Here is a 26,843-nt window from a genome sequence, read left to right as displayed (position 1 = left end):
TTTTTTTTCTTTGTTCAATGGATTGCTTAGAAGTCTATTTTTAAATTTCCAATTATATGAACATTTTTAAATTATTGATTTTAGCTTAATGGAACTGAGGTTAGAGAACATACTCTTCAGTGTTTCCATTAGGGCAGTTACTGATGGTGAATTTTCTACATTTTTGTTTATCTAAAAATATCTATAATATAGGGAAGAAGCTGGCTTTGAAAACATACATGAAGCCCTCCTTCTTTCGCATTCTGGTATTATTGCCAACCTCCCTGAGATGGTCAGCAAGGGTCTGGGAGAGATGAGAGTAAAGAGGGAGGGGTTGTCCCTGGGAGGCCTTCTACCCCAGACTCGGTGTCTGATGCAGGGGAGCCTGGACTCACCTTCAGGTGTTTTGTCCTCTGCAGATGTCCACCTCCTGCCGCTCAGTCCAGGTTCTCTTGCACTACTTTGTGGGTGCCAATTACTTATGGCTGCTGGTCGAAGGCCTCTACCTCCACGCGTTGCTGGAGCCCACAGTGCTTCCTGAAAGACGGCTGTGGCCCAGATACCTGCTGTTGGGTTGGGGTGAGTGACCTGACCTCTGGTCTCCTCTTCTGGGGATCCATCAAAATATGGGAGCCTGATAGACTTTAGTTGAACTTAGAAAGCTAACTGGAGGTTGCTTCTGGGACATATCAGTCCTCAAGGACAGGAAGCTTTGAAGAGGTGTGTGTGTGTATGTGTGTGTATGTGCACATGTGCACAAAGGTGCATATATGCACAGGTGCTATAGACCCAATGGACACATTTGAGAACTGAGAAATTTGGTGGAATCTGATGCTATTCTTCCTACCCTGTCTCCAACTGTATTAGTCTGCTTGGAATGTCAAAACAAAATACTCATGCAGTTTAAACAACAGACATTGATTTCTTTTGGTTCTGGAGGCTGGGAAGTTCAGCATGGTTGGGTTCTGGTGAGGGATCTCTTCCTGGCTTGCAGTCAGCTGCCTTCTTCCTGTATTCTCACATGGTGAGGAGAGAGAGAAAGCAAGCTATCTGGCCTCCTTTTATAAAGGCACTAACCCTGTCATGAGGACTCCACCCTCGTGACCTCAGCTAAACCTAAGTAATTACCACCAAATACCCTGTCTCCAAATGCCATCACATTAGGGGTAGGGCTTCAACATATAACTTTTGGGAGGATACCTATATTTAGTCCATAATATCAGGTCTTCAAGAACAGGTTTTCTGATTAAAAAAACATGACCAAGAGTATCTAGATTGGACCCCCTACCTCCACAAACCCTTTCAAGAATTTGGTGTCACAGGATTCAGAGGAAATAACCCGGGGCCAGTAATTCAGGAGATTTGGGTTAATATCCTTGGATTTATTCTCAGCTGCTTTGTGACAAGTATCAAGTTACTTTCCCTCTCTGGGTCCTGGTTTTTTGGATGGTAAAACAATGGATGGGCCCTGTGCCACCCTCGGTCTCTCCAGCTCTCACAGTCCACAACTCCATGATGTTTAGGTTTTTATGTTTTAACCACCTGTGGTTAGCCCCATCAGCTGTGGTGGGAGACAAGCAAGTTTGGCCAACCAACTCCTAACTACATTTCCCTGTGTTTTCTCCCTAGCCTTCCCTGTGCTATTCGTTGTACCCTGGGGTTTCGCCCGTGCACACCTGGAGAACACAGGGTAGGTGATTCACCGGGTTTTACTCTTTCATGAGCCAGTAATTCCCAGACAAGCCTAAATATAAATAATCACATCATTTACCAACAAAAATATCCATCCCCTCTCATTTTGGCCATCTAGAATATACTTAGGAATGGGAGATAAAATAATCAAAGATCTTATAGCAATTAGTTTATTAATTTAGTTTCACATGCAAATTAACTCAAAGATGCTATATAGTTAGCCGCAGCCCTGGGTAAGTAAGGACAAAAATACAGGAATGGTTATTGCAGCATTGTTCGTAGTGAGAAAAAAATTAGCAAAACCAAACGAACAAAAAAACCCCTGAATGCTCATCAATATGGGAATCATTGAAAAAATTACGACATACCTATATTGCAGAATATTATGAGACTGCTTCAAGAAAAACAAGTTAGTTATTATGGGAACTTTTAGGTATTGATTCTTAAAGGCATATTTTAAGCCTATGCCAAAATGTATATTGTGCGATCCCGTTTTCCTCCAAATAGCACAAAAAACTATGTTATTAGGAATTTGTACTTGTATGGACATGGAGGAAAATTTTGGAAAGATATACACACTAGGCTCTTAACACTGAAGGGCAATTTAATGGTAAGGAAAGTAAACAGTACCAGTACTAACAGGAAGGGATTTTTGTTCTCTCGTCTGCCTCTCCCACCCTTCAGGGGAACGATTGGTGGAAATTAAGGCTTGAGTGCAAGCGTCCTTCTTCCAGAGGGCGCAAGACTTTGACTTTCCACCTCCTCTTGTTTTTAAGTCTTCTACTGTCTTCTCTGACCTTAGGTGCTGGACAACAAACGGGAATAAGAAAATCTGGTGGATCATCCGAGGACCTATTTTACTCTGTGTAACAGTAAGGACCATCCCACTTACCCTTTTTGTTTCTGAGTCCAGAAGCTGTGAGGAAAACGCCCCCCGCCCCCCGCCAACCCCACTCCTCTCCTTCAGATTCTCTGATGCCTTGAGAGAGAGAAGCTGAACTGTGAGCATTTTCTGCTGAATGAGAAGTTAGAAGTTTCTTGTTCTGGTTCAGGATCTCAATTTGGAGTTACATTGTAAGCCTCCTTCAATCTGGGTCTTCAAACTATGTGAAGAGACCTGCAGTCAGCTCTGTGGTCCTGTATTGAAGGGCTGAGATGTGTGCCAGGCCCTGAAGATACCTATGCCTTTAGTCATGGAGGAGCCCAGGATAGCAGGGGTATTGGCTTATAGCCTAACGCCATCTGCAGGAGGGAGGAAGAGACCCAGGCAAACTCTTTTAGAGGAGGAAAACACACAATCAATATTAACCCCAAGTTGTGATGCAGGTTAGGATTGAGACATAGATGCCACTCTGAGACCTTAGGGAGTCAAAAATTCCTTTAGACAGTAGAGAATGAGAATGGGATCTGCAAAGAAGCTAGAAGGAAGGGGCAGGAAATTAGCAAACACTGGGTTAGCAAGATCCCAGAGGGAGGCAGAAAGTCTTCCTGCCTAGACACAGCACCATCATCTCCACGTGCCCACCAGGTGCCGAACACTGTGTGTTGTTCTCTGCCCACCCTGATCAGCTTCTCTTAGTGAGCTCCTTGCTGCGAAATGCAGTCTTATTTTGCTTAAGTTCTTAAAATTCATCCTTTCGGAGGCTTCCGGGATGCCCCTTCTGTGTGGTTTATTCTCACCTCCCTAGCTACTCTTTCTTCATCACCTTTACTGTCTCCACTTTCTCCATCTTTCCCTTCATTACAAGACGATTCTCTTAACCCTCTTTCTCTCCCAGCTATGCAGTCTCCCTAGACAATCTTGCTTACTCCAGTGTCTTCGTGCTCTGGCTGGGACCTCTCTGCTGAGGTTCAGACATAAATATCTAACTGCCTTGGAACATCTTTTGTGTTCAGAACTACTGGAGTCCTCATCCGCCCTCCACCTCCCACCCAGTGTTCTTCCTTCCCCACATGATCCCTTAATTGGCGAATGGCAGCACCACACATTTGAGATCTACCAAAAAATGTCAGCCATGCCCTCACATCCAATCACTAACAAAGATCATTTGACTCGTATTTCTTAATCATTTCAAATTGGTCCCTTCTTCTCCATCACTGGAGCACCAGGGCTGCTGCTGAGTTTGCCTCTCCATCCAATGAGAGAGAGAGAGAGAGAGAGAGAGAGAGAGAGAGAGAGAAAGAGAGAGAGAGAGAGAGAGAGAGAGAGAGATAGAGAGCTGGATGAAAACCAGCCATCATTTTCAGGACTTTTTTTTTTTTGCCTCTCCCCCAGAAACTCTGAAACTACTTCCCAACTGGTCTCTCCTCCTCCAGCCTTACTCTCATCCAATCCATTCTTCACAGTGCCACTGAAATTACCTTCCTGAAATGCAGAAGTACAAATCTGATCGGGTCACTTGCCTGCTTAAAATCTATCACCAACTCTTCACTGCTTTCAGAAGAAAACCCAAACTCCTTGCTTAGCACAGCTGTAAAAGATCCTGCAGAAACTGACATTCCCTCCCTTTCCAGTCTCACTTCTCACAAACCCTGTTCTCATTCTCCAAGCTCTACCCACACCGAACCACTTGCTTTTCACCACTTCCAGGGGGCTCGTGATCTCTCCTGAGGTTGCAGCCAAGACGTCAGCTAGGGCTGTAGCCATCTGAAGGCTTGGCTGGGGCTGGAGGATCAGCTCCCAAGGTGGGGCACACATGTAGCTGGTGGGTGGTGCTGGTGTTTGGCCCAAGAACTTAGTTACGCTGTGTGGATCTCCCCATATGCTGCTTGAGTATCCTCACAAAATGGTGGCTGGCCTCCTCTGGAGTGAGAAACCTGAGAGAGAGAGTGCACTGGGTGGACGCCAGCCATCCTTTTGAGGACCTAGCTCAGAAGTCACATAGCACCTCTTCTATTGCACCATATTCTTTTCATGGAGTGCAAGTAACTAAATCTAGCTCACCTCAAGAGGGGAATAAGCGGGATTAGCCTCTGCCTTTTGAAGGGAGAAGTGCCAAGGAATTTGCGGGCACATTTTTAAATTTCTTTAAAGGCTAACAATAAAGGGCTGAATTTTCCCAGTCCATGACAGTCATGGAATGTGTTCTAGGGAGTAGAGAACATATGCTGTCCACGAATTTCACAGCAGCAATAGGATCTCAAGTTAGACACTAATAGAGATGGAGTTCTATCTCTATTGAAGAAGAGAGGTAGAGTAGCATTCTGTTTAAGTGAAGGGAGGGTTATAATCTGATAAATCTGGGCTTAATTACAGGCTCAATCACTGACTAGCTGTGCAAACTGGGAATTACACTTACTTTTCTGTGCCTGTTTTCTCATTGTATTATGAGGATAAAAATACTTGTGGTTACCTCAGTGGGGTGTTGTAAAAATTAGATAAAATAATGCCTGGACTGTTCTTAGCCCAAAGCCTGGAATGCCAGGTATTTAATAAGTGCAAGTTAATAATAGTAACAGTACTAGTAATAATAATAAAGCGAATGCCCACCTGCCTTTCTCAGATGCCTTTAATGATGGGGCTCCCTAAGGCAGGATAATAAACTAACTCACTTTCTAAAACTCTTTCCAGACTTTCAGTTCAGATGACCCTTGGGACTTTGGAGATTCTGATGGCCTTTGGGACAGTGGAGGTCACAGCTAAGCATTTACTACCTGACCAGCTAACTGCTAAATTGCCCCTGGTTTACATGGAACTGATGGCTGAGCCCAGCCTGACCTTGAAATTGACAGCTGTGGGAAGTTCCTCACTTACTTACCCAACTCTGCTTCTTTTTCAAGGTCAATTTCTTCATCTTCCTGAAAATTCTCAAGCTTCTCATTTCTAAGCTCAAAGCTCATCAAATGTGCTTCAGAGATTATAAATACAGGTGAGTGGCTTGAAGTTGGCTCCCAGCGGTCCAAGGTTACTGTAAGTCCTCTGGCTGTTCTGCATAATGTCTTGGGAAGGACATTTATCTCCTAAGACCGGGGTATCAGAAAGAGCACTTCTGGAAAGGTGTTATGGGATCCTGTGAGGCTTTTGTCAATGAAGAGGACCTTCTAACTCTATGACGATGAAGAAAATGGTGAGTGGTCAAGGGCACCCACATTCCCCAGCAGAAAACTATTAAAATGTCCCTAAGAGGCTAGGAGTGATGTCTTAGACCTGTAATCCCAGGACTTTGGGAGGCTGGGGCAGGAGGATCACTTGAGGCCATGAGTCCAATAACAGGCTGGTCAACATGGTGAAACCCCGTCTCTACCAAAAATTCAAAAATTAGCTGGATGTGGTGCATGCCTGTAGTCCCAGGCCAAAATGAGAGGATTGCTTGAGCCCAGGAGGTCGAGGCTGCAGTTAGCCATGATCGTGCCACTGAACTCCAGCCTGGGTGACAGAGTGAGACTCTGTCTCAAAAAAAAAAAAAAAATCCTAAGAATGGGTGGTTGTGGGAAAAGGACAGTCTCGTATGAAGAGAAGTTTGGCAATTGCCTTCCTTGGGAAAGGATTTCAAGAGAAGAGATTATTTGAGTGTTTTGGAGACCTTGAGAAATGAGACCACAAACTTTTAGGGTCTAAGAAAAGACATCCTTCCACAGGCATCCTTTATTTGTGACTTGTCTTTGCTGCATCTCACCTTCCACTTTCTGTGATGACAGCAGTCCTCATTCATAGTAAGTCAGATCATAGGTATTTATTAGATAAGCATTGCTGTAAGAACAAATGAATGAATGAATGAGAGATAAAGCGTTTCCTCCCTCTTTTCCTAATTATTCTTTCTTTTCTTTTCTTTTCTTTCTTTCTTTCTTTTTTTTTTTTTTTTTTTTGAGATGGGGTCTGCACTCGTTGCCCAGGCTGGAGTGCAATGGCACAATCTCGGCTTGCTACAACCTCCGCCTTCTGAGTTCAATTGATTCTCCTGCCTCAGCCTCCCGAGTAGCTGGGATTACAGGTGCCTGCCACCGTGCCTGGCTAATTTTTGTATTTTTAGTAGAGGTGGAGTTTCACTATGTTGGCCAGGCTGGTCTCGAACTTCTGACCTCATGATCTGCCTGCCTCAGCCTCCCAAAGTGCTGGGTTTACAGGCTTGAGCCACTGCACCCAGCCTATTCTTTACTTTCTATGTGGCATGTGCATTCAGCAGGGCTCTGGGATGGGAGTGTTTTAACCCACAAAGTAGCTCTAAGAGTGGAAATTCTAGTGCACACAGGAGGCCAGAGAAGGTGAGCATGAGTGAAGATGGCCCTACCCCTGTTTCTCACCCCTTTATAAGGCCTGACCCAGGTGCTGGGAAGGGAGTTTTTCCTTTTATCTGACAAATATTTAATAGATGCCTACGATTTGTATGGTACTGTGCTTGGAATAAAAGGTGGACATAGGGCCAGGTGCAGTGGGTCAGGCCTATAATCCCAGCACTTTGGGAGGCCGAGGTGGGCGGATCACCCGAGGTCAGGAGTTCAAGACCAGCCTGGCCAACATGGTGAAACCCTGTTTCTACTAACAATACAAAAATTAGCTGGGTGTAATGGCATGCACCTGTAATCCCAGCTACTTGGGAGGCTGAGGCAGGAGAATTGCTTGAATCTGGGAAGCAGAGGTTGCTGAGCCAAGATCACACTGTTGCACTGTAGCCTGGGCAACAAGAGCAAAACTCTGTCTTAAAACAAGCAAACACGGTGGACATGATGTGGACCCTGCGTTCCAGGAGCATGCGTTCTACTTCGCTAAGGACTGGGATGCTGGCATGGAGCGGGAGGTGGAAGGGCAGGAGCTGGCCACGACCCTAGACTTGCCTACTGGCCTTACGCATGTGCCTTGGCCTCTTTGGCCTGCTTTCTGGTGTGTAAAATGGGAGTGTCATGGCAGACTCATCTCCTCCTTGTGATGAGGATTCAAGGAGGCTGAGATGTGCTTATGAATATGGGTGGCCTGCTCTACCCTGCTTCCAGGAGGTCTAGAAGGGTAAACATACCCGGTTCAATAATGGGCAGACATATACGATAGTTGCTAGTTGAAGCGTTGGTCCAAACATGTTGCAAGAAACCCATACCCCTGGGGAGCTGGCCTGGCCTGGGCCCCAGGGAGCCACGCTGTCTCACTTGGCGCCTCCAGTCGAGGCTCCAAGTGGCCGAGCTGTCTCTTTGGCCTTCTTCCCAAGGCCTGGCCTCTCTCACCACTCTTTGAGAGTGGAGCTTCAAGGCTGGCTCTAGTGCAAGGGTGGACTCAGGGAAGAGAGTCCTCTCCATAAACAGGTGCCAGGAAAACCAGGGTGTCCCAGAAACTGGCCAGAGGCTAGTGTTTCCAGGAGGCGGAAATGATGAGTTGACTCCCAAGGGACTCAGAGCTGATACCCTGGCTGCTTTGTGCCCCTAAAGCCTACCCTGGGCCACTGGCACCTTCCCGGTGCCCCAGACCCACAGCAACCCCTAAACAGCTTTCCGTCGTAGCTGCTCATCAGCAGCCTCTGAGAGCCGGTCAAAAGTGCAGCCTTGCAGGCCCCACCACTGGGTATTCTGGCTCAGTAAGTGTCGAATAGAACCCCACAGAGCAGCAGTGCCCAACCCTTTGAATGCAGGGACTTTTTGCTTATATGTGGTGGCAGATATCACAAAAGTTATGCACGGACCTTTTTCACTCATCAGCTATTGTTAGTGTTAGTTTATTTTATGTGGGGCCCCAGGACAACTCTTCTTCTTCCAACGTGGCCCGGGGAGGCCAAAAGGTTGGACACCCCTGCTACAGAGTCTCCCAGGAGATTGTGACACACAGCCCACGTGGAGGACTGCTGGGTCAGATGTTCTAGTGAAAGAACACTTGGAATATTCTGGTAGGGCCATGACAAAATGTCATGCAGCCTCAATATTCTCTTTTCCAGAGTCCCCTCTAGGGTTATCCAAGGTAGTGGTTTCCAGACTTTTTTGATCATGCATCTCTGTCAGTAAAGAAATTCTGATGATGTCCCTCCCCATATGTATGCATGGTCTCATGAGCTAATATATGTATTATAAGATACACCAACAAATAGAAAATTTAAGAGGATAGAAAAAAATTAATACATATACAACTCCTATTATCCTCTATTATAGTATTTTCTTCCAATATCAGATAGATTGCCTGGCATAGCCCTGCAGTGTGCACACCCACCGAGAGTCATTGGTCTGGGAAAGGGTAAATCAAGATACTGGGGAGACCCTCATGGCTGAGCAATGGTCCAGGGTGACTGCTTTGTGGCTAGAAAGAGTAACCCTGCCTGCATATGCAGTCTGTCTGGAAATTCATTTTTTTCTCTCCCCTGCTGTTCAGAGGAAAAGCTAAAGAAGAACTTGGGACTGGGTGCAGTGGCTCATGCTTATAATCCCAGGACTTTGGGAGCCTAAGGGGAAGGGATCACGTGAGGCCAGGAGTTCTAGACCAGCTTCAGCCACAGAGTGAGACCCTTTTCCTTTTTAATAGTAATAATAGGCCAGGCACCGTGGCTCACGCCTGTAATCCCAGCACTTTGGGAGGCCAAGGTGGGTGGATCGCCTGAGGTCAGCAGTTCGAGACCAGCCTGGTCAACGTGGTGAAACCCTGTCTCCACTAGAAAAAAAAAAGAAAAAATACAAAATTAGCTGGAGGTGGTGGCACATGACTGTAATCCCAGCTACTCAGGAGGCTGAGGTAGGAGAATTTCCTGAACCTGGGAGGCCAAGAGTGCAGTGAGCCAAGATCGGGCCATTGCTCTCCAGCCTGGGTGACAGAATGAGACTCCGTCTCCATAAACAAATAAATAAAAGAGGTACCTGGGTGTATGTCTACCCAAAGGCCTCCCAGGGTAAAATGCTTTGCCACCACCTGGTGTGGTACAGGGAATCCATCTATATTCCTAAGTGGCTGAGACTTTGGAAGGCTGACCCCAGCTGAGTTCACAGTGTATATAAACTAGAACATTGTTCATTTTTAATGTCTGTGGAAGGTGGGGGTGGGGGTAGAGCATTCCTTTCTAGTGCCCACACACCTCCTCAAATTTCCTAATTGCAACACGAGAAGATCCAGGAATCCAGAGTCACCAGAATGTTGCTGGTGATCGCGTCATCAAAGCAGAGTCTTGTTGTTGAAGGATCCTGAGGGTGGCCTGGAAAATCACCACCTGCCCACAGCACCACCTACCTGTTGGGAAGGAGGCTCGTTCCCCGGATCCGATGTGCCCTCCTCAGACTAGGGTGGGATAGTTATTGCAAACGTCATCCCTCTGTGCTTTCCCCGCCATTTTGGTTGGCCGCTTTTCTGTTACTTACTTGTTCTTTGTGTAGAGTGCAATACAGTTGATTAGCTAATGCTTATTCATTCACAAAAGGCAAGGACCTATTTGTCAGGACACACCTAAGTCACCTTATTTTGCTCCCTGGGCTGGCGAATGCTGCAGCATCTATGAACTCCTTTGCCCATTGTGCTCTCAGAAGGCAGTGCTAATTCTCTCATTTCCAAATTCTGAGAGACGGCTCTTTACTATAAGCCCAGTGGGGCATTGGCACCCCTCAGCTCCTGCGCTCACACCGCCCTCTTCCGTGTTGGAAAGCTGTTCCTCTTCCTCGTTCCCTTCCGTGTTTGTTTTCCCTTAAAGATCTCTGATGGGATAAGTAGGAGGGGGTGATAGGGCCCAGCGCATTTCATCCAAACCCTTACAGGTACAGGCTGCCTCCAACTCTGGAAGATTTTTGAGAACTTTCAGAATGTAACCCTGATCTGGCCTCCCTCCAGGATTATATTTTAGGAAAGTTTAAATTAAACACATTTAGGCCCTCCCAAAGAGGCAAGTTGCTAGGAGCCGGAGAACCTTCTGCAGTCTTAGCCCTTGTCCCTGGACTTCCACCATCAAGCAAAAGAAGTAAAAAATGGTCCATCTGTTTGCCTTGGAGAGAGAGAACTGAGCCAAATGTGAAGGAGGAACTTTGGTAACAATGCCCTAGGAATGGGGACAGAGTTCAGCAGACCCTCAGCTCAGCTGGAGTTCTCTATTCTTTGTGGTTCCCAGCTCAGAGGCAGCTCTCTTCCCTTAGCGATAACTGGCCTTAGCTCTCCATGGGATACACCTGGGCAGAGCTCTTGATTCATTTATGAAGGAGAAGCATTTCTTAAGATGCTAAACCCCAGTTCTTTCTGAAAGGACCTTCTGATAGGCAATGTAGGAAACAAAAGCTTTTCCTCAACCCTCTTGGGATCTCTGGCTGGGTCTGAAAATTAGACAAAGACAGATTAACAGGAGAAAAAGCATGCAAGTTTATTTCATAAGTTTTATGTGATGCAGGAGACTTCATAAAGAAAGGAAGACCCAAAGAAATAGTCAAATTTGTGTATTTTTATGCTAAGTTTGATGCAAAGTGCACAGGCATGGGGGAAGTATGATTGAACAAAGGGAATCTAATGGTATTAAACTGGGGGAAAGTTAGCAAGACCTGTTTGTATAGATTCTTGCGTCACTGTGTCTTCAGAAATAAGGACATTTCTTTCCTCCACCTCTTGTATGAGGGTCTTGTGATCCGCTTCAGGAGAAGGTCAGAAAATCCTTCCTAGGTTTTATGAGCTGTTTCAGGGGAGAAGGGCAGGAAGTCAGAGAGATCTTCCTGCTTCTGCAGTTTCCTCAAATTCCTTCATCTTAAAATACTTGGTATATCAAGGTGCCACATTTTGGAGTATGTTCTGAACCCCATCAGCAACCAAAAACTAAAAATGTTACAAATTCAAGTAAAATTGATTTTTAAAAAGTGAAGTTATAAGCCACTGAAGGACAGGGATAGCTTCTTTAAAAATAGTAATAACTAACATGTATTGATCATTTGTCATGTGTCAGATACCATTTATTCTGAGGGTTTACACCATGTTATTTGTCTAATCCTTATGACAGCCCTGTCAGGTAGATGCTATTACTCTTATAATCCTCTTTTTACAGATGAGGAAACTGACAGACAAGAGGTTAAATAATTTGCCCACAGTCATAGTGCTAGTAATTGGCAAGCCCAGGATTTGAACCCAGGCCCAGTCAGATACTTTTCCTGTGCCCTGCTGCCTTTGGCTACGACTCCTTCTTTCCCACTATATTCACTCATGTGCCATAAGCAGATGCTTAATAAATATTTGTTGGATAGTTAAATGATTGCAATAAATGGAACCATTTAAATAAACAAATGGTTATAGATGAAAATGAGCATAAACACAGTCTGTAAGAGTAAACTGCTATTGCTATTTATGGATTTTCATCTGAATAGGAACACAAATAGTACTTTGTCTAAGGAGAAGTTAGAATAAGGTGAAGGGTAGAGAATCCCTTCATGTGTCCATCCAGAAGGGCAAGTGGCCTAAAACTATTAAAAAATTGTTATTCTTTTTTTTTTTTTTTGAGACAGAGTTTCGCTCTTGTTACCCAGGCTGGAGTGCAATGGTGTGATTTCGGCTCACCGCAACCTCTGCCTCCTGGGTTCAGGCAATTCTCCTGCCTCAGCCTCCTGAGCAGCTGGGATTACAGCCACGCGCCACCATGCCCAGCTAATTTTTTGTATTTTTAGTAGAGACGGGGTTTCACCATGTTGACCAGGATGGTCTCGATCTCTTGACCTCGTGATCCACCCGCCTCGGCCTCCCAAAGTGCTGGGATTACAGGCTTGAGCCACTGCGCCCGGCCTAGGCTGGTCTTGAACTCCCGACCTCAGGTGATCCACTCGCCTTGGCCTCCAAGTGCTTGGATTACAGGCATGAGCCACCACGCCCAGCCTAAAAAATTGTTATTCTTTACAGATCATTCCGTACTAAACAAAATGTGGGATCAGGGAACAGGAAAAGGACATTAGTGGGAAATCCACATAAGTTCTAAACTTTAGTTACTAGTAATATACCATGTTGGTTTCTTCGTTTTGACAAATGTGCATGGTTATGTAATATGTTAACGTTAGGGAAAACTGAGTGAAGAGAAATGAGAACTCTCTGTACTGCCTTTGTTACTTTTGTGTAAATCTAAAGTTATTCCAAAATTCAAAGTTTATTTTAAAAAACCATAACACCATAACATGGCATCGGAATAAGCTGATGACAAGACAAAGGTCTGCTTGTAGGCACAGAAGTCTGTGTCATGAAAACTCAGACCACCCTGAGTAAGGGTCACCAATTCAGACTCTTGCAAGGGGCAAGCAAGTAACACAGTTGAGTACTACAAGCCGGGAGGGGCCTGGAGGTCACAGGTTTCCTCTAAAGGGACAGCCATTGCCCGGCTGTAGCTAACGATTGCCAAGCAAGAATTTGAACCCAGTGTTGCCAGATTGCCTCATCAAAAGAAGCCAGAAACCTGAACACTTTGACTGGAAATACTACTTTTTAAAGATGACTCCAATAACAAAAATTGCTCCATTTGCTTATGACCTGTTTCAGAAGAGAAGGGCGGGAAGTCAGAGAGATCTTCCTGCTTCTGCGGTTTCCTCAAATTCCTTCAGCTTGAAATACTTGGTATATCAAGGTGCCATATTTTGGAGTATGTTCTGAACCCCATCAGCAACCAAAAACTAAAAATGTTACAAATTCAGCAGTATAAGCTAGGTGGGGGCTTCCGCCCTTCTCCCCTGAAACAGGCCTAAGCAAAAGCTGCCGGCAGGTCAGTTACCATCCATGCTCACCACTTTGTAACCTCTGGGCCACAGGGCTTTAAAAACACTCCTGGAAATACAAAACCCTGGAAATGTTCTCTCGTGGGGAGCACATTAATGTTGCCTAGCGAAGTGACTTCTGTAGGGGTAGGTGTTGAGGTGGGAGTCGATCTGAGCTCAGCTTAAGAGAACCACATAGCGAAGGCCCATGATTCCATCTCTCTGCTCATCAGCCTCTCCTGACAGCCAAGGCTGTGGTCCACACACCCACCCACATGGCCAGGTAGAGCCCCTCTGTCCTGGTGGCTCCTGCATCCCTCTTCCTGGCTTTAGAGCCTTTGGGGGCCCAAAGGTGAGGTTGTTTGTTTCATTGATAACATTGCATTTGAATGGCCCTTGCAGACACAGGACTCACAGTAAGCTCTTGCTCTTGGACAGAGTTAAACCTTCTTTAAGAAACTCCCCCATGAACTGCTAATGCCACCCTGTTTTTCTACACCTTTAATTCCATGGGATTTGAGGGGAAGTTTCTCCTAGTCTGGCCCCTTTATAAGAAGTGACCTGAGCTAAGAAAAATCGTTACAATTGTGCTCCACTTTCCCAACGTGGATAAGATAGTAGCTTGCTTTGTACCCCGAACATGAGTCATCTCTGCTAATATAGTTAGTTTTAAATCAAGAAGTAGCTCAACAGTAAAGAGCAGTTATTTTCAAACCTGTCTGCTTCTCAGGATCCATGGGGAGTTCCTTTAAAAGCCCACATCCAGCCAGGTGCAGTGGCTTGCACCTGGAATCCCAACACTTTGGGAGACTGAGGCAGGAGTATCACTTGAGGTTAGGAGTTTGAGACCAGCCTGGGGAACAATATAAGACCCCATCTCTACAAAAAGGATAAAATAAAATAATTAGCCAGGCACAGTGGTGCACACCTGTAGTCCTAGCTAGTCTGGAGTCCGAAACAGGAGGATTGCTTGAGCCTAGGAGTTCAAGGCTGCAGTGAACTAGAATCATGCCACTGTACGCCAGCATGGGTGACAGAGGGAGACTCTGTCTCTTAAGAAAAAGTTGACTTCCTAGAACCCAACCTCCAGAGGTATGGATTCAGGGAGTTGACACACAGGGCCCACGAAACTGTATGCATGTATTTTAAGAGCTCTGTAAGGAATTTTAATAGTCAGCCATGTTTGGGAACCACCAGTATGGAGCATTTGGGCCCCAGCTGTGCACTTTACATGTGGGTGGCACAAGGAATGTTTGTCTTTTTCGTGTAGACTATATACAACAGAGAACTTCCACGCAGCACTTTTTATGAGAATCAGTTTTTCATTTCCTGCAACCCTCACTATCACCAGGGTTAAGGGACAACATGAGGGCTGATGGCACAGTCCAGAAAGGAGTCTGAAGGTCAGAACTGCAGGTCAGATACCCCAATTCCAGCCTGGGACTTGCTACTTAGTGCCTGTCTTAGTATCCTGGGCAACTCATTTTCTCTTCCTTCTCATGGTAACACTGGAAATACTAATGTTGAAAGTCCTGAGTAGAGAAAGAGATAGAGGAAACTGCTCGCCAGGCGATAGGAAACTTAACAAACCTGGTGGGGATGGAGTATCCCAGGGTGGCAGTCACTTTCATGGAAATCTATCCATCAGGCAAAACATTAAGATCGGCAGACATGATAATCTATATGGGGAAATTCATGAACTCATTCATTCAGTTCACATTTTCTGAGCATCCCCTATGCATCAAATGTAGGAACCCAACAGTAAACAAGATCACAATGGCCCTGAAGCATTAAATGTTGTAGTGAAGGCAACCAACCGGGGAAAAAACTATCAATACAGTAAGAGCTACAACAAAGGCACCATGGGAGAGCAGGAAATGTTGCCTGTTTGTTCCTCATGTGGTCCTCATGACTGTTATTTGGTTGTCATTTACAGATTGGCGAAATCAACACTGGTCCTCATTCCTTTATTGGGTGTTCATGAGATCCTCTTCTCTTTCATCACTGATGATCAAGTTGAAGGATTTGCGAAACTTGTACGACTTTTCATTCAGTTGACACTGAGCTCCTTTCATGTAAGTAGGGATCTAAACCATGATGCCTTGACTTTGGAGAAAACAAAATGCATGTGGCCCAAACAGGCTCAGAATTGAAGAGCCTCTGGATGAAAATAGAATTCTAGCGTCAGCAGCCTTTATCAGTAAGGGCTCTTGGCGTTGGAAGGGCGTGCAGATGGGGAAGTATTGCGTTGATCCTGCCAGCATGACTCAGTGACTAAGAAGGGGAAAATGGTTTCTTTCCTGGGTGGTAATAGTTGGTGTGACTCATGATCATATTAGCTATGAGTGTCAGTGTGAAGCCTTTTATTAAGTGCCTATTTTTGCTGGGTTCTCTGCAGAGCATTGTGCAAAGTGAACATTGTCTGTGCTTCAGGTGACATGTACACAGAATGCAACACAAATTGGTAGGGACTAATGAGTTCAGACCAGGAGGCTATTGAACCTTGGCAGATGTGTGGGAGCTGAAACTAGGAACAAGAGGCCAGCTGTGGTTGTGACCTGGAAATATTCTGGTCATCTATTGCCTAAATTATTATCTATTTCTTAGTGTCTTAAGATGCCAATCATATTTTAAATTATTTTTCATGATTCCAGGAGTTAGGAATCTAGGTAGGACCTCATAAGGATGGCTACCCTCCGCTTCTGTGACACCTGCTGGGGCTGGAACGTCCAAGATGTCTTCTTCACTCACATGACTGGTGCCTAAGTTGGATAGCTCCAATAGTGGGGCTAGTTTTATTTGGGTCAAATTTCCAAGGCCTCATTTCTTAGTGTCCATGACATTCCTTAGGTGTTCCATGTGTTTTCTATTTGTGGTCTCTCCCTAGGGTAGGGCAGTTCAGGGCTCCCAAAAGTATAAAAGCAGGAGCTGCCAGGCCTTTTAAATGCCTATGCCTGGGACTGGCACAGCGATGATTCTGCTGCATTCTGTTGTTTAAAGCAAGTCACAGACCCAGCCTAGATTGAAGTGGGGTGGGAGTGCTGCACAAAGGCATGAATGCTGGGAGGCGTGGCTCATTAGTGAAGGCCACTAATGCAACAGATGACCACTAACACCACAGACACAGCCAAGATCTTCATTGAGTAGTTATCTTAAAATGAATCATCTTTCAATGTTGATGTCGGGGCAGGACTTCTGGGATGAAGAAGAGAGGATCTGACAAATCTTCTCCCCAAAGAGCAACGATAAAATTGGACAATTATCAATAACAACCATTTTGGGACTCTAGAAGTTAACTTAAAAAAAAAGAAGAAGAAAATGAGGATTCAAGAAAAATTACAGAAACTCAGTAATAACAGTGGGAGTCTATGTTATTTTTGTCTGAGACTGCTTTTGTTCTCTGCTTCCTGCTCGATCAGTGAGGAAGTTCTAGTGAAAACCAGCAGCTTTGCTGAGGAGTGAGACTGACTTGACTTAGATCAAAGAGCAGAAAAAGCTCTCATCCTTGGGCATTGCCAGATACAGTAGTAGTCTTGGTGACAAAGGATCCAGAAAGAACAGCATTACAGCCTGAGGTTATAATTCTATCTGGGTGGAAAAACATACTGATGGGCTAGCCAGAAACCTAACAGAAAGATTAGGGGAATGAGACAACCACAGTGGGCTTTGACAAGCTCCGCAGGTTGACTGGAAAGTTGTGTGCATGCATAAGTTTGCATACACGCTCAAGAATGACCAGAAATGGCATTCACACATTTCTGGCTGAATACAAGTTTCAGCACACATATAGAGGAAACATGAGGGGATCTGGCGGAAAGTAAAAGCTAGGGAAGGCTTTAAACTGAACTTCGAATGTGTTCCCCAAGTAACACACCGATCCATTGGCAAAGGGTATGGAAGCCTTATGGGCTTGAAGTGTTTGTTAACAACTTCTGAATAATCACTGGTTGATTATTAAGCTATGGTAAATAGCAGCAGAAGACCAGACTTAAAAATAAAAGACAAAAATTTTTAAATGACCATAGACATCACTAGCTATATACCACAGCAGAGACAGATTCCACAGAACTAATCATCCAGACAATTTTCTAAACAAACAACTATCACCACTCCAGGAATGGGGACTGGAGAATCAGAATTCTGAGTTGTTATAATATATTATCTAAAACTTCCAGTTTTGTACAGAAAATATGAGATCTGTGAAGAAACAAAAAAGTGTGACCCCTACTCAGGACAAAAAAAAAAAAAAAAGCAGTTGTTAGAAACTCTCCGGGTGGAGCAGGGGATGTCCAGATGTTGAACTTATCAGACAAAAACTTCAAAGAAGCTATTATAAACATGTTCAAAGAATTAAAGAAAAATATGTTGAAATAATTAAAGAAATTCAATTATCTCAATTCATTAGAGAATAATTATAAAATAAGAACCAAATGGAAATTCTGGAGTTGAAAAGTACAATAACTGAAATGAAAACTTTACTAGGAAGGCTTAGATTTAAGATGGGAGAAGAAACAATCCATGAACTTGAAGATAGGTCAAAGAGATTATCCAGTCTGAGAAACAGAAAGAAAAAAGAAGGAAGAAAAATAATAGAGCCTGAGAGACCTATGGAATGCCATCAAGCATACCAACGTGCACATATGAGAGTCCAAGAAGGAAAGTTAAGATAGAAATGGTAGAATAAATATTTGGATAAATAATGGTTGAAAACTTCCTAAATTTGAAAAAAAAATGTTAATTTACACATCCAGGAAGCTCAATGAACTCCAAAAAGCATAAAACAAAGAGATTCATGCCTAGAAACATTACAGTCAAACTGTTGAAAGCCAAAAATAAAGAGAAAATATTGAAAGCAACAGGAGAAAAATGATTCATTACATATAGGGACCAATGATACAATTAACAGCTGACCACTCATGAGAACAATGGAGGCCAGGAGGCAATAGTATAAAATATTCAGAATGCTGAAACAAAAAAAAATTGTCAATCAAGAATTCTAAATCCTGCAAAAGTATGTTTCAAGATAAAGGTGAAATAAAGACATTTTCATATAAACAAAGACTAAGAGAATTCATTACTGGCAAACACTCCTTTCAAGAAGTAGCAAAAGAAGTCCTTTGGGCTGGAAGAAAATGACAACAGACAGCAACTCAAATCCACATGAAGAAATAAAAAACACTGGAAAAGGCAGATACATAGGTAAATCTGAAAGGCTGTATATAGATTTTTTTTCTCTTAACTGATTTTTAAAAATACAAGATTATATGAAATAATAACTATAAGTTGTATTATTGGCTTTATAACATATACAGATCTATGACAAGAATATCACAAGAGAAGAAAGAGTAAATAGAGATATACAGGAGAACATTTCTATATTTTACCAGAATTAAGTTAGTATTAATATGAAATAAATTGTGTTAAGACACATGTTGTAATCCCTGTAACAAACACTAAGAAAATAACTTTTAAAATGTAGTTAAAAATACTAGCAAAGGAATTAAAATGGTACACTGGAAAATATCTGTTTAACAAGAAACACTTTCAGCGTGATAGGATTCGCATAATATCCCTATGAAGGAGAAATTATTATACCTATTTTAAAGATGAAAGAACTGAGGCTCAGAGGACTTGCATATGCTAACATGTATCAGAGATGAGGTTTTTATTCAGAGGTTAAGCCCCTGCCTGTAATCACTATGCCATAGTGCCTCTCAGTTTCCTTGTGAAGATTAGAACCAGGAGATACCAAGTTCCCTATACTAATCTTAAAGCCACTGCCACCATACAGGGTCAAGTGCTGAGATTTTGAACACAGAGCAGAGAAAACGTGCGCACCAAGTACATGCTCACCAAAGGCCAAGGAGCCAGAGCCTGAGCTGTGGTATGAGCAGTTGGACAATAATTTTTTTCCCTCCTGCTGTAGTTGAATTCTTTATGGCTTTGAACTAAGACAGATGTTCCATAAGCAATTTTTTTTTCATTATGAAAACATGTTTAATTTGTTTCAATCTTTTAGGGAATTTCAAAAGATAAGGTTTAGTAATTTGGGGTTTTTGTGGTCCTTGTCCTTAATCTTCTTTAAAAGGTAATCCTAAATTAAAGAAAAAACCCTGCAGCTGTTATGTAGTAATATTTGGTGGTCTTTTTTTCTCCTGAGGGCATGGTCGGGCAATGTGAGCCCTTGATCACCTGATCTCACTCACCCAAGGCCAGGTAAAGAGCAGACATTCATGTGGAGCTATGTGAGGCACATTTCTGAGAAAGAATCCTAGCCTATCAGACGCTTCTGCCATGGGAGAATGTTTTGGTCATCTAATTCTGTGTAATATACCATACCAAAACTTCATGGTTTAAAGCAGTAACCATTTTCTTATTTTTAATGATTCAGTAGACTAGGCTGCTTGGGCTCAGTGTGGATAGTTCTTTTGATACATGTAATTTTTGGCTGGGGCTGCAAACATCTGAAGGCCCAATTAGGCTGGCACATCCAAGATGGTTCATTCACACAACTAGACATTGATGCTTGCTGTTGGACAGGACCTCAGCTAACACTACGTAGCTCAGAAGGCCTCAGTTCTCCATGTGGCCTCTCCATGTATCTTGGGTATCTCACATCATGGTGGCTGGACTCTCAGAGCGTCCCAAGAGCAAATGTTCTAAGAGGCAGGAAGTAGAAACCTCCCCCTCTTTTAAGACATAGGCATAGAAGTCCCAGAATGTCACTTTTATGACATTGTATCGGTAAAAGGAGTCACAAGGTCATCCCAGATTCAGGGGGAGAGAAAACTAGGTCCACCTTTTGATGTGAAGAGCAGCCTGGGCCTACAGAAAGAAGAGGAAACATCGGGGCCATCTCTGGAGACTAGCTACCAGCATGGAATATTCATTCCTGAAGCCAGCTAGAGCTCTGCTCATCCCCCTGCACTGCTGAGAAACGTGAGGAATTAAAGTGACTCTGCAGGATGTTTTGTACCAGGACTGAGCCAGAAAGCACACTTAGAGGGCTTGTGTGTGGGCAGAGGCCTCCCACCTTCTGAATACTTCTGCCTTGTTTCCCTGCATCCCACCAGGCAGAGGGAAGAGCATGGGTGGGCAGATGCTGGGGGAACTACATTTGGTGTATCATTTTAGAGACTCCACCATGGGAATTGGCAAGAAAAGGCATCAGCCCTAACAGCTTCCTTTCCTTGCTGCTCTGGAGGGTCCTTTACTCGTCCAAGGGCTTACTGCTTAGACAGCTCCCCCAGCCTCCTGCTATCAGTGGAGCTTTGGAGAGACTGCCAAACAGAGGTGGCATATAAAGCACGAACCATGTGTTCTGTGGGACCCACTCCCTTCACACTTGCTTAAACTAGAATGAGAACCAGATCCTAGGATGTTCCTAAAACTGTGAAGCAAGAACCTGAGGAAGTGAAAAGACACATTTATCATGTGGAATCCTATTTTAGCCAACTTGTTTGTGAGAATTCTGGCACACTGAAAGCCAGCTCCTCTGATATCATGGGCCCCCAAGGCAAATATTATCTGCTCCACCAACAACATAGGGCAGCTGTGAACCTCTGGTCAGATTGCATGTGTGAGAATGATTAACTGGTAACACTATGCCCTTGTTATGGACGCTATAGCCATGGAATATCCAGGTGCATAAGAGAAGGGAAATGCCACATTCATGGGCAGAATCCAAGCATTTGGTTGATGTCGTGATTGCCAGTGTGGAGATCCTGGTCTGGCTCCAGAAGGGACATGCTGAACAAGGCTTACATAAGGAAGAGCAGAAAAGCCCTCCCCAGGGCCACATTTCATTATTATCAAGAGATATAATAGGAGTCAGCCTACCATTGGGACCTTTACCCTTTAGTTGGAAATGCACCCTTTCCTTGTGAGTTCTGGCATTTTATGAGTCTTTCTATAAACATGCAAGTTCTTGGGCCCTGTGCACATATCCAGCTCTAGTATATCACACGCACTGTCCAAATTCCACAGACCCTCACATCAATTAGGGAGAGTCAGGACACGTAGGTGATCACAGTGACTGTCTGACAAATCAGGATATGTAGGAGTCTGAGAAACACAATGGAAACAAACATTAACTGGAGCATCTTTGATTCCAGCCCATTTGGGCTGAGTATTGTGGCGATGGTCATCCTGGAACATGGGAACCACATGACTGACAGCCCTGCCAGCAGCTCAGGGAGTAGAAAGGGTCAGATGCCAAAAGGAAAAGATGCAAATCAGGCAAAAAAAAAAAAAAAAAAAAAAAAGTAGCCAGTGCCCACTATGAGCAAATCGAGATACAACAGTGACCTTGCCCAATATTTGTATAATTGAATGAATGATACAGGGTCTTGGACATTTAATCATCATTGACCCATGTGCACCTGTGAACACTAAACAAACACCTAGGCTGATATGGGGGGCTGGATGTTAAAGTAAAAACAGATGCCATGGAAATCCAAGTTAACGTCACCAGTATGACTAATTGGAGTTAGTGTAAGCAATGCAGTTTCACGTCTTTCCTGGGGACGCCTAGGACCTGTATAGGCCTTTGGATGTTGCTGGTAACTCTCAGACATATCTTCTCCAGAGTTGGATTTTATTCCGTGTCCTCCTTTTGTTTCAGGGATTCCTGGTGGCCTTGCAGTATGGTTTTGCCAATGGAGAGGTATGATTTTCACGTTGCCATCCTAGCTTCACATGAGGCTGGGGCTGGAGACCTACCACCTCTGGAGGTTTCTGTGGATGTGATGGTGCTATGGGGGAATGTGCAGTGACCGCATATGTGGGGACAAATTTGTCTTGTGAGCTTCCAGTACAGACAGCAGGAGGTAGTTTAGACAAATGGAAAAGAGGTGTCAGGATGGGTATAAAAGAGTTCAGAACCCAGCACTGGCCCTGCTGGAGATGCAAGCGGTATTCAAGTGTGACAGAGGAAACAAGCTTGAACCTCGGAGTCCAAAAATCTGGATTCATGCCTTGGCTCCCCACTTAAGAGCTCCGTGAGTCGGGTCACTGCACTTTGTTCAGCCTCACTCACTTTCCTCGTCAGTAATGTGGGAGTAGCAATCATCCCTGCTTTGTAGTCTTGCCCTGGGTATGCTGAGCATGTAATAAGTACTCAACACCTGGGAGCTATGATTACCTTTTTAAAAAAATTATTTTTATTTTTTTGAGACAGAGTCTTGCTCTGTTGCCCAGGCTGGAATGCAGCGGCATGATACCAGCTCACTGCAACCTCCACCTCCCAGGTTCAAGCGATTCTTGTGCCTCAGCCTCCCGAGTAGCTGGGATTACAGGTGCCCAACACCGCACTCAGCTAATTTTTATATTTTTAGTGGAGATGGGGTTTCGCCATGTTGGCCAGGCTGATCTCAAACTCCTGACCTCAAGTGATCCACCCTACTCAGCCTCCCAAAGTACTGGGATTACAGGCGTGAGCCATGGAGCCCAGCCTATTATTACTTTCAGTTATTCATATTATTGCATAGCCCAACCAGCTCTCTGCTTCTCTGGGAAAAGGTCTGAAAGTGGGAGGGGCAGAGGCCAGAACAGGTGTCTTCTCCTGTCTTGAGGAGTTGGTAGAGTTTCCAGCCCCCTTTCAACCTCCTCTCCAACTACTACAAGTGTAAATATTTATGTCTGTCTCCTCCTACTAGAATGTAAGCTTCTTGACAGCAAAACCATCTTCTGTTTTGCTCACTGCTGCTTCTGTATCTTCACACAGGGGGCTCCTTACCATTAACCAGGTATCGCCTCACATGCTACCCTGGCAGAGTCCTTTCCTGAACACCGTATCTTACGTTTTTGTTTCTTTTCCACACTGTCCTGCTTAATGCTCTCATAGTATCATTACCACCTGATGTGTTTATGCATCTTTGTTTTCTCCTTGTCTCCCCTAGGTAAAAGGTAAATTTCCCAAGGGTAGCACAGAATAGCCAACCAATTAGTATTTGCTAAATGGATACATGGCTAAATGACTCCAAGACAGTAACTTCCCCCTTGTCTTCACCCGGCAGGTGAAGGCTGAGCTGCGGAAATACTGGATCCGCTTCTTGCTAGCCCGCCACTCAGGCTGCAGAGCCTGTGTCCTGGGGAAGAACTTCCGGTTCCTGGGAAAATGTCCCAAGAAGCTCTCAGAGGGAGATGGCGCTGAGAAGCTTCGGCAGCTGCAGCCCTCGCTTAACAGTGGGCGGCTCCTACACCTAGCCATGCGAGGTCTTGGGGAGCTGGGCACCCGGCCCCAACAGGACCATGCACGCTGGCCCCGGGGCAGCAGCCTGTCCGAGTACAGCGAGGGGGATGTCACCCTGGCCAACACCATGGAGGAGATTCTGGAAGAGAGTGAGATCTAGGGTGGAGTCCCACCACCCTGGCTCTGCTCCCCGGGACTCTTGAGGGGGCCCAGGAAGAGGAAGCAAAGCAGGACACATGTTTCTGGGCACGGAATTATTCTTGTTCCATTCACCATGCCACTTTGATATGAAGGCTATCACAAGGTTCTTCAAGCTCTGTATGAAAGAGGCTGTGTCCTGCTCACAGCTTCTGCCTGCTCTTCTCATCCTAATAACCCCCACCAGTGTGTTTTCCAGAATGCCCACCAGACCCTAGCGCCTGGCTCTAAATTCAAGCAAATGAAGCCCCATTGTGAAGAGAGGTCTCCTGTGACATAGAAGCCAGCCAGTATCTCTTCCTTTATCCCTCATGGTGCACAGTTTCCATCTGAGGTTGGGTTTAGGGTGCATGAGAACCTCCTAGGAAGCTTTTAAAATGCAGACTCCTAGACGTGTGGCTAAGATTCTAAGACAGTGAGTCTGGAACCATGGCCAGCAAAGGGAACTGTTTAATAAGCATCTCAGGTAATTCAGCTGCAAGCCTACCCTTGGGCAAGGTGGGAGGGAGCTAGAAGCCCCCTTGATGTGGCCATGGCAGGATGCTGCTGGAGACGTTCTGCTCTCCCAGCTCAGCTGGGGTGTGCCTGCCCTTCCTTGGACAGCGTGTAACCCCATGTCACCCACCAGAGTGCCGCTCCTCTCCTGCTTCTCTGCTCTTCCTCTCCTACCGAGTCTTGCCTCTCTCTCTCTTCACCTCAATTCTCTGACCCTGGGCAGCAGGGGTCTGCTTGATCCTCCCTGTGAGGATTGGCCCCAGCTCCTGGAGACCCTCTGAATGTCATCTTTGGTCCGTTCCTCTCCTTTCTGGCTCTATCTACCTTTCTGAGGTTGGCTTCTACCAGCCTGATTTACGCTACCCTTCTCTTGGGCCAAGAAATGCCCCCCACCATTTTTGGTTTGCTATTGATGGCATTGATGATCACAACTCTTATCCCAGGAGGTTGACCTATGACTCTCCATGGCCAGAGTCTCTGCTGATCAGAATTCTATTGCCCAGTGGGAATAAATGCTGAAAACAGGAGGGCCAGGTAAAGCAATAAGACTCTGGCTGGATCTGGACATGCCCAGGGTGGCACTGAGAGACCCAGGACTTCACATTAACCAGCCATGGGAACTTTCCTGCCTACTGTGACCCATGGAGGCTGAGGAGGGCCCAGCCAGTTGGGGTCAGGCTTAATGACTGAAAGTATAAGGCAAGAGACTGTAAGAAGATCAAGGGAGGGACATCTGTTGGAAACAGTGTGTTAACGCACAGGACTGTCCGTTTCATGGCATGTAAAAGGCATGTGTATGTGGGTGGGGTATGTTGCTGTAGGACTAAATAGCACCTGATCTTTGGGGGAGTCGATATGATGCTTCTCAAGTGGGGCTGCCATATTTAGCAAACAAAAACATGATACTCAATTACATTTGAATTTCAGATAAGCAAATCATCTTCTTGTATAAGTATATCCCATGGGGCATATTTTATCTGAGATTGGAATTTAATCATACATCTTGTCTTTTACTGGCAACTCTGTTTTCAAGGATACTTTGTAGCAGGACTGGGACTAGGGTGAAATAATCAAGGCATTCATCTCTAAAAAACTCAAAATAAATAATCAAAATAAATCATATTTTAATGCAATATTCTAAAAAAACACAAATTAACAATCTACAGCCCACGAGCCATCTATAGAAATGAAATTTAATAGGAACTAGGGGCAGGATAAGGGTGAGGCCAGAGAGGCCAGCTCCTGCCAGTGCAGGCTCTGGTTCTGACTTTAAAATGTTGTTGATCAGCTGGGAGCGTTGGCTCACGCCTGTAATCCGAGCACTTCAGGAGGCCAAGGCGGGTGGATCACCTGAGGTCAGCAGTTCGAGACCAGCCTGGCCAATATGGTGAAACCCCATCTCTACTAAAAAAAAAATAAAATACAAAAATTAGCTGGGCGTGGTGGTAGGCACCTGTAGTCCCAACTACTCGGGAGGCTGAGGCAGGATAATTACTTGAAACCAGGAGGCGGAGGTTGCAGTGAGCTGAGATCACACAACTGCACTCCAGCCTGGGAGACAGAGCAAGACTCCATCTCAAAAAAACAAAACAAAACAAAACAGTTGTTTATCAGGGACTTTTAACGTGAATTTTTATTTCTAAACAATTGCATCAAAATATTATTTATATTGACTATGGGGACTTTTGAGGCCCCCTTAAATTTTGCACTTGAAGAGGAAACCTCAGGTGTGTAACCAGTCGTCCAGCCCTGGTTTTCAGGATGGAGGTGGAGGCAAAGGCATCAGGGAAGTGCCCAATGAAGCAAAGATTTATTTTTTGGTATCCAGATTAGCCATAGCTCAATCACTAAAATATATGTCTATTTTTCTCCTTTCTGCAAATGTCCCTGCCTCGGCTCATCAGCCAATTAGCTCCTAGAAAGCTGGGGTCATCTCGTATTCCCAGCAAGTACCCAGCACACAGCCGGCTCAGAGCAGGCGCTCCCCACACATTCCTCGAATGAGAAGGCACAGTGGCTCTCGGGAGCGTCAGATGCTGCCGGGAGTAAGTGATCCAGGACCTCACCACTAAGAGGAGAAGCTTTTTTTCAAAGCATTTATAAATACTCCCTCCACCCCTCACTCCACAAATGGGGCGGTCAACACGTACTGCTTGCTCTTGTTCTGCTCATGATTAAAACAAGTTTATTTAATTTGATTTGCATTCTGTTGTTTTTTTAACATTTGTTTTTCACTGGAGCTCAGTGCCTCTACCACCCTCAAAGAATGTGATTCCTGGCCAGAAGTGAGGAAAAGGGCTGTGGTGTTTAGCCGGGGATCTGGGTGTCCCAATATCTTAAATTTGGCCTTAGGGACCAGAGGAGTGGACAGAGGGGTAGGGGCCAGAAGCAGAGGTCAGAAGTCAAAAGTATGGAAGGAGAGTGTCTCCTCTTTTATAGACGACCCGTTGGTCACTCAGCATGCCTGCTGTTTTGAAGATCTAGCCCAGTGGTTCTCAATCCTGGCATTACAATCCCCTGGGAAGCTGTTGATTTTTATTTATTTTTATGTATTTGGTTTTTTTCAGACTGTCTCACTCTGTTACCCAGGCTGGAGTGCAGTGGCATGATCTCAGCTCACTGCAACCTCTACCTCCCTGGTTAAAGTGATTCGCATGCCTCAGCCTCCCAAGTACCTGAGACTGCAGGTCTCATGCCT

The 26,843-nt window shown here is 44.9% G+C and overlaps 1 protein-coding gene across 2 annotated transcripts in view; it reads left to right on the top strand.

Moving 5' to 3' along the window:
• The window catches only part of GLP2R (glucagon like peptide 2 receptor), a 57,550-nt gene extending 31,115 nt beyond the window's left edge, over window positions 1-26,435 (top strand). For both annotated transcript variants that reach the window (XM_012457591.2, XM_064378312.1), the window contains 7 exons: window positions 399-558; window positions 1,609-1,669; window positions 2,474-2,543; window positions 5,452-5,540; window positions 15,197-15,335; window positions 21,884-21,925; window positions 23,277-26,435. In XM_012457591.2, coding sequence (XP_012313014.1) covers window positions 399-558; window positions 1,609-1,669; window positions 2,474-2,543; window positions 5,452-5,540; window positions 15,197-15,335; window positions 21,884-21,925; window positions 23,277-23,612 — 897 coding nt within the window. In that variant the 3' untranslated portion in view covers window positions 23,613-26,435. The remainder of the gene's footprint in view (window positions 1-398; window positions 559-1,608; window positions 1,670-2,473; window positions 2,544-5,451; window positions 5,541-15,196; window positions 15,336-21,883; window positions 21,926-23,276) is intronic.
• Window positions 26,436-26,843: the final 408 nt, after the last annotated feature.

Source organism: Aotus nancymaae, unplaced genomic scaffold, assembly GCF_030222135.1.
Source record: "Aotus nancymaae isolate 86718 unplaced genomic scaffold, 86718_ANA_hifiasm-v0.15.2.pri h1tg000018l, whole genome shotgun sequence".
In the NCBI taxonomy this organism is placed as follows: domain Eukaryota; kingdom Metazoa; phylum Chordata; class Mammalia; order Primates; family Aotidae; genus Aotus; species Aotus nancymaae.
Note: the sequence above shows the minus strand (reverse complement) of the source record. Positions and strands in the feature narration are given on the sequence as shown.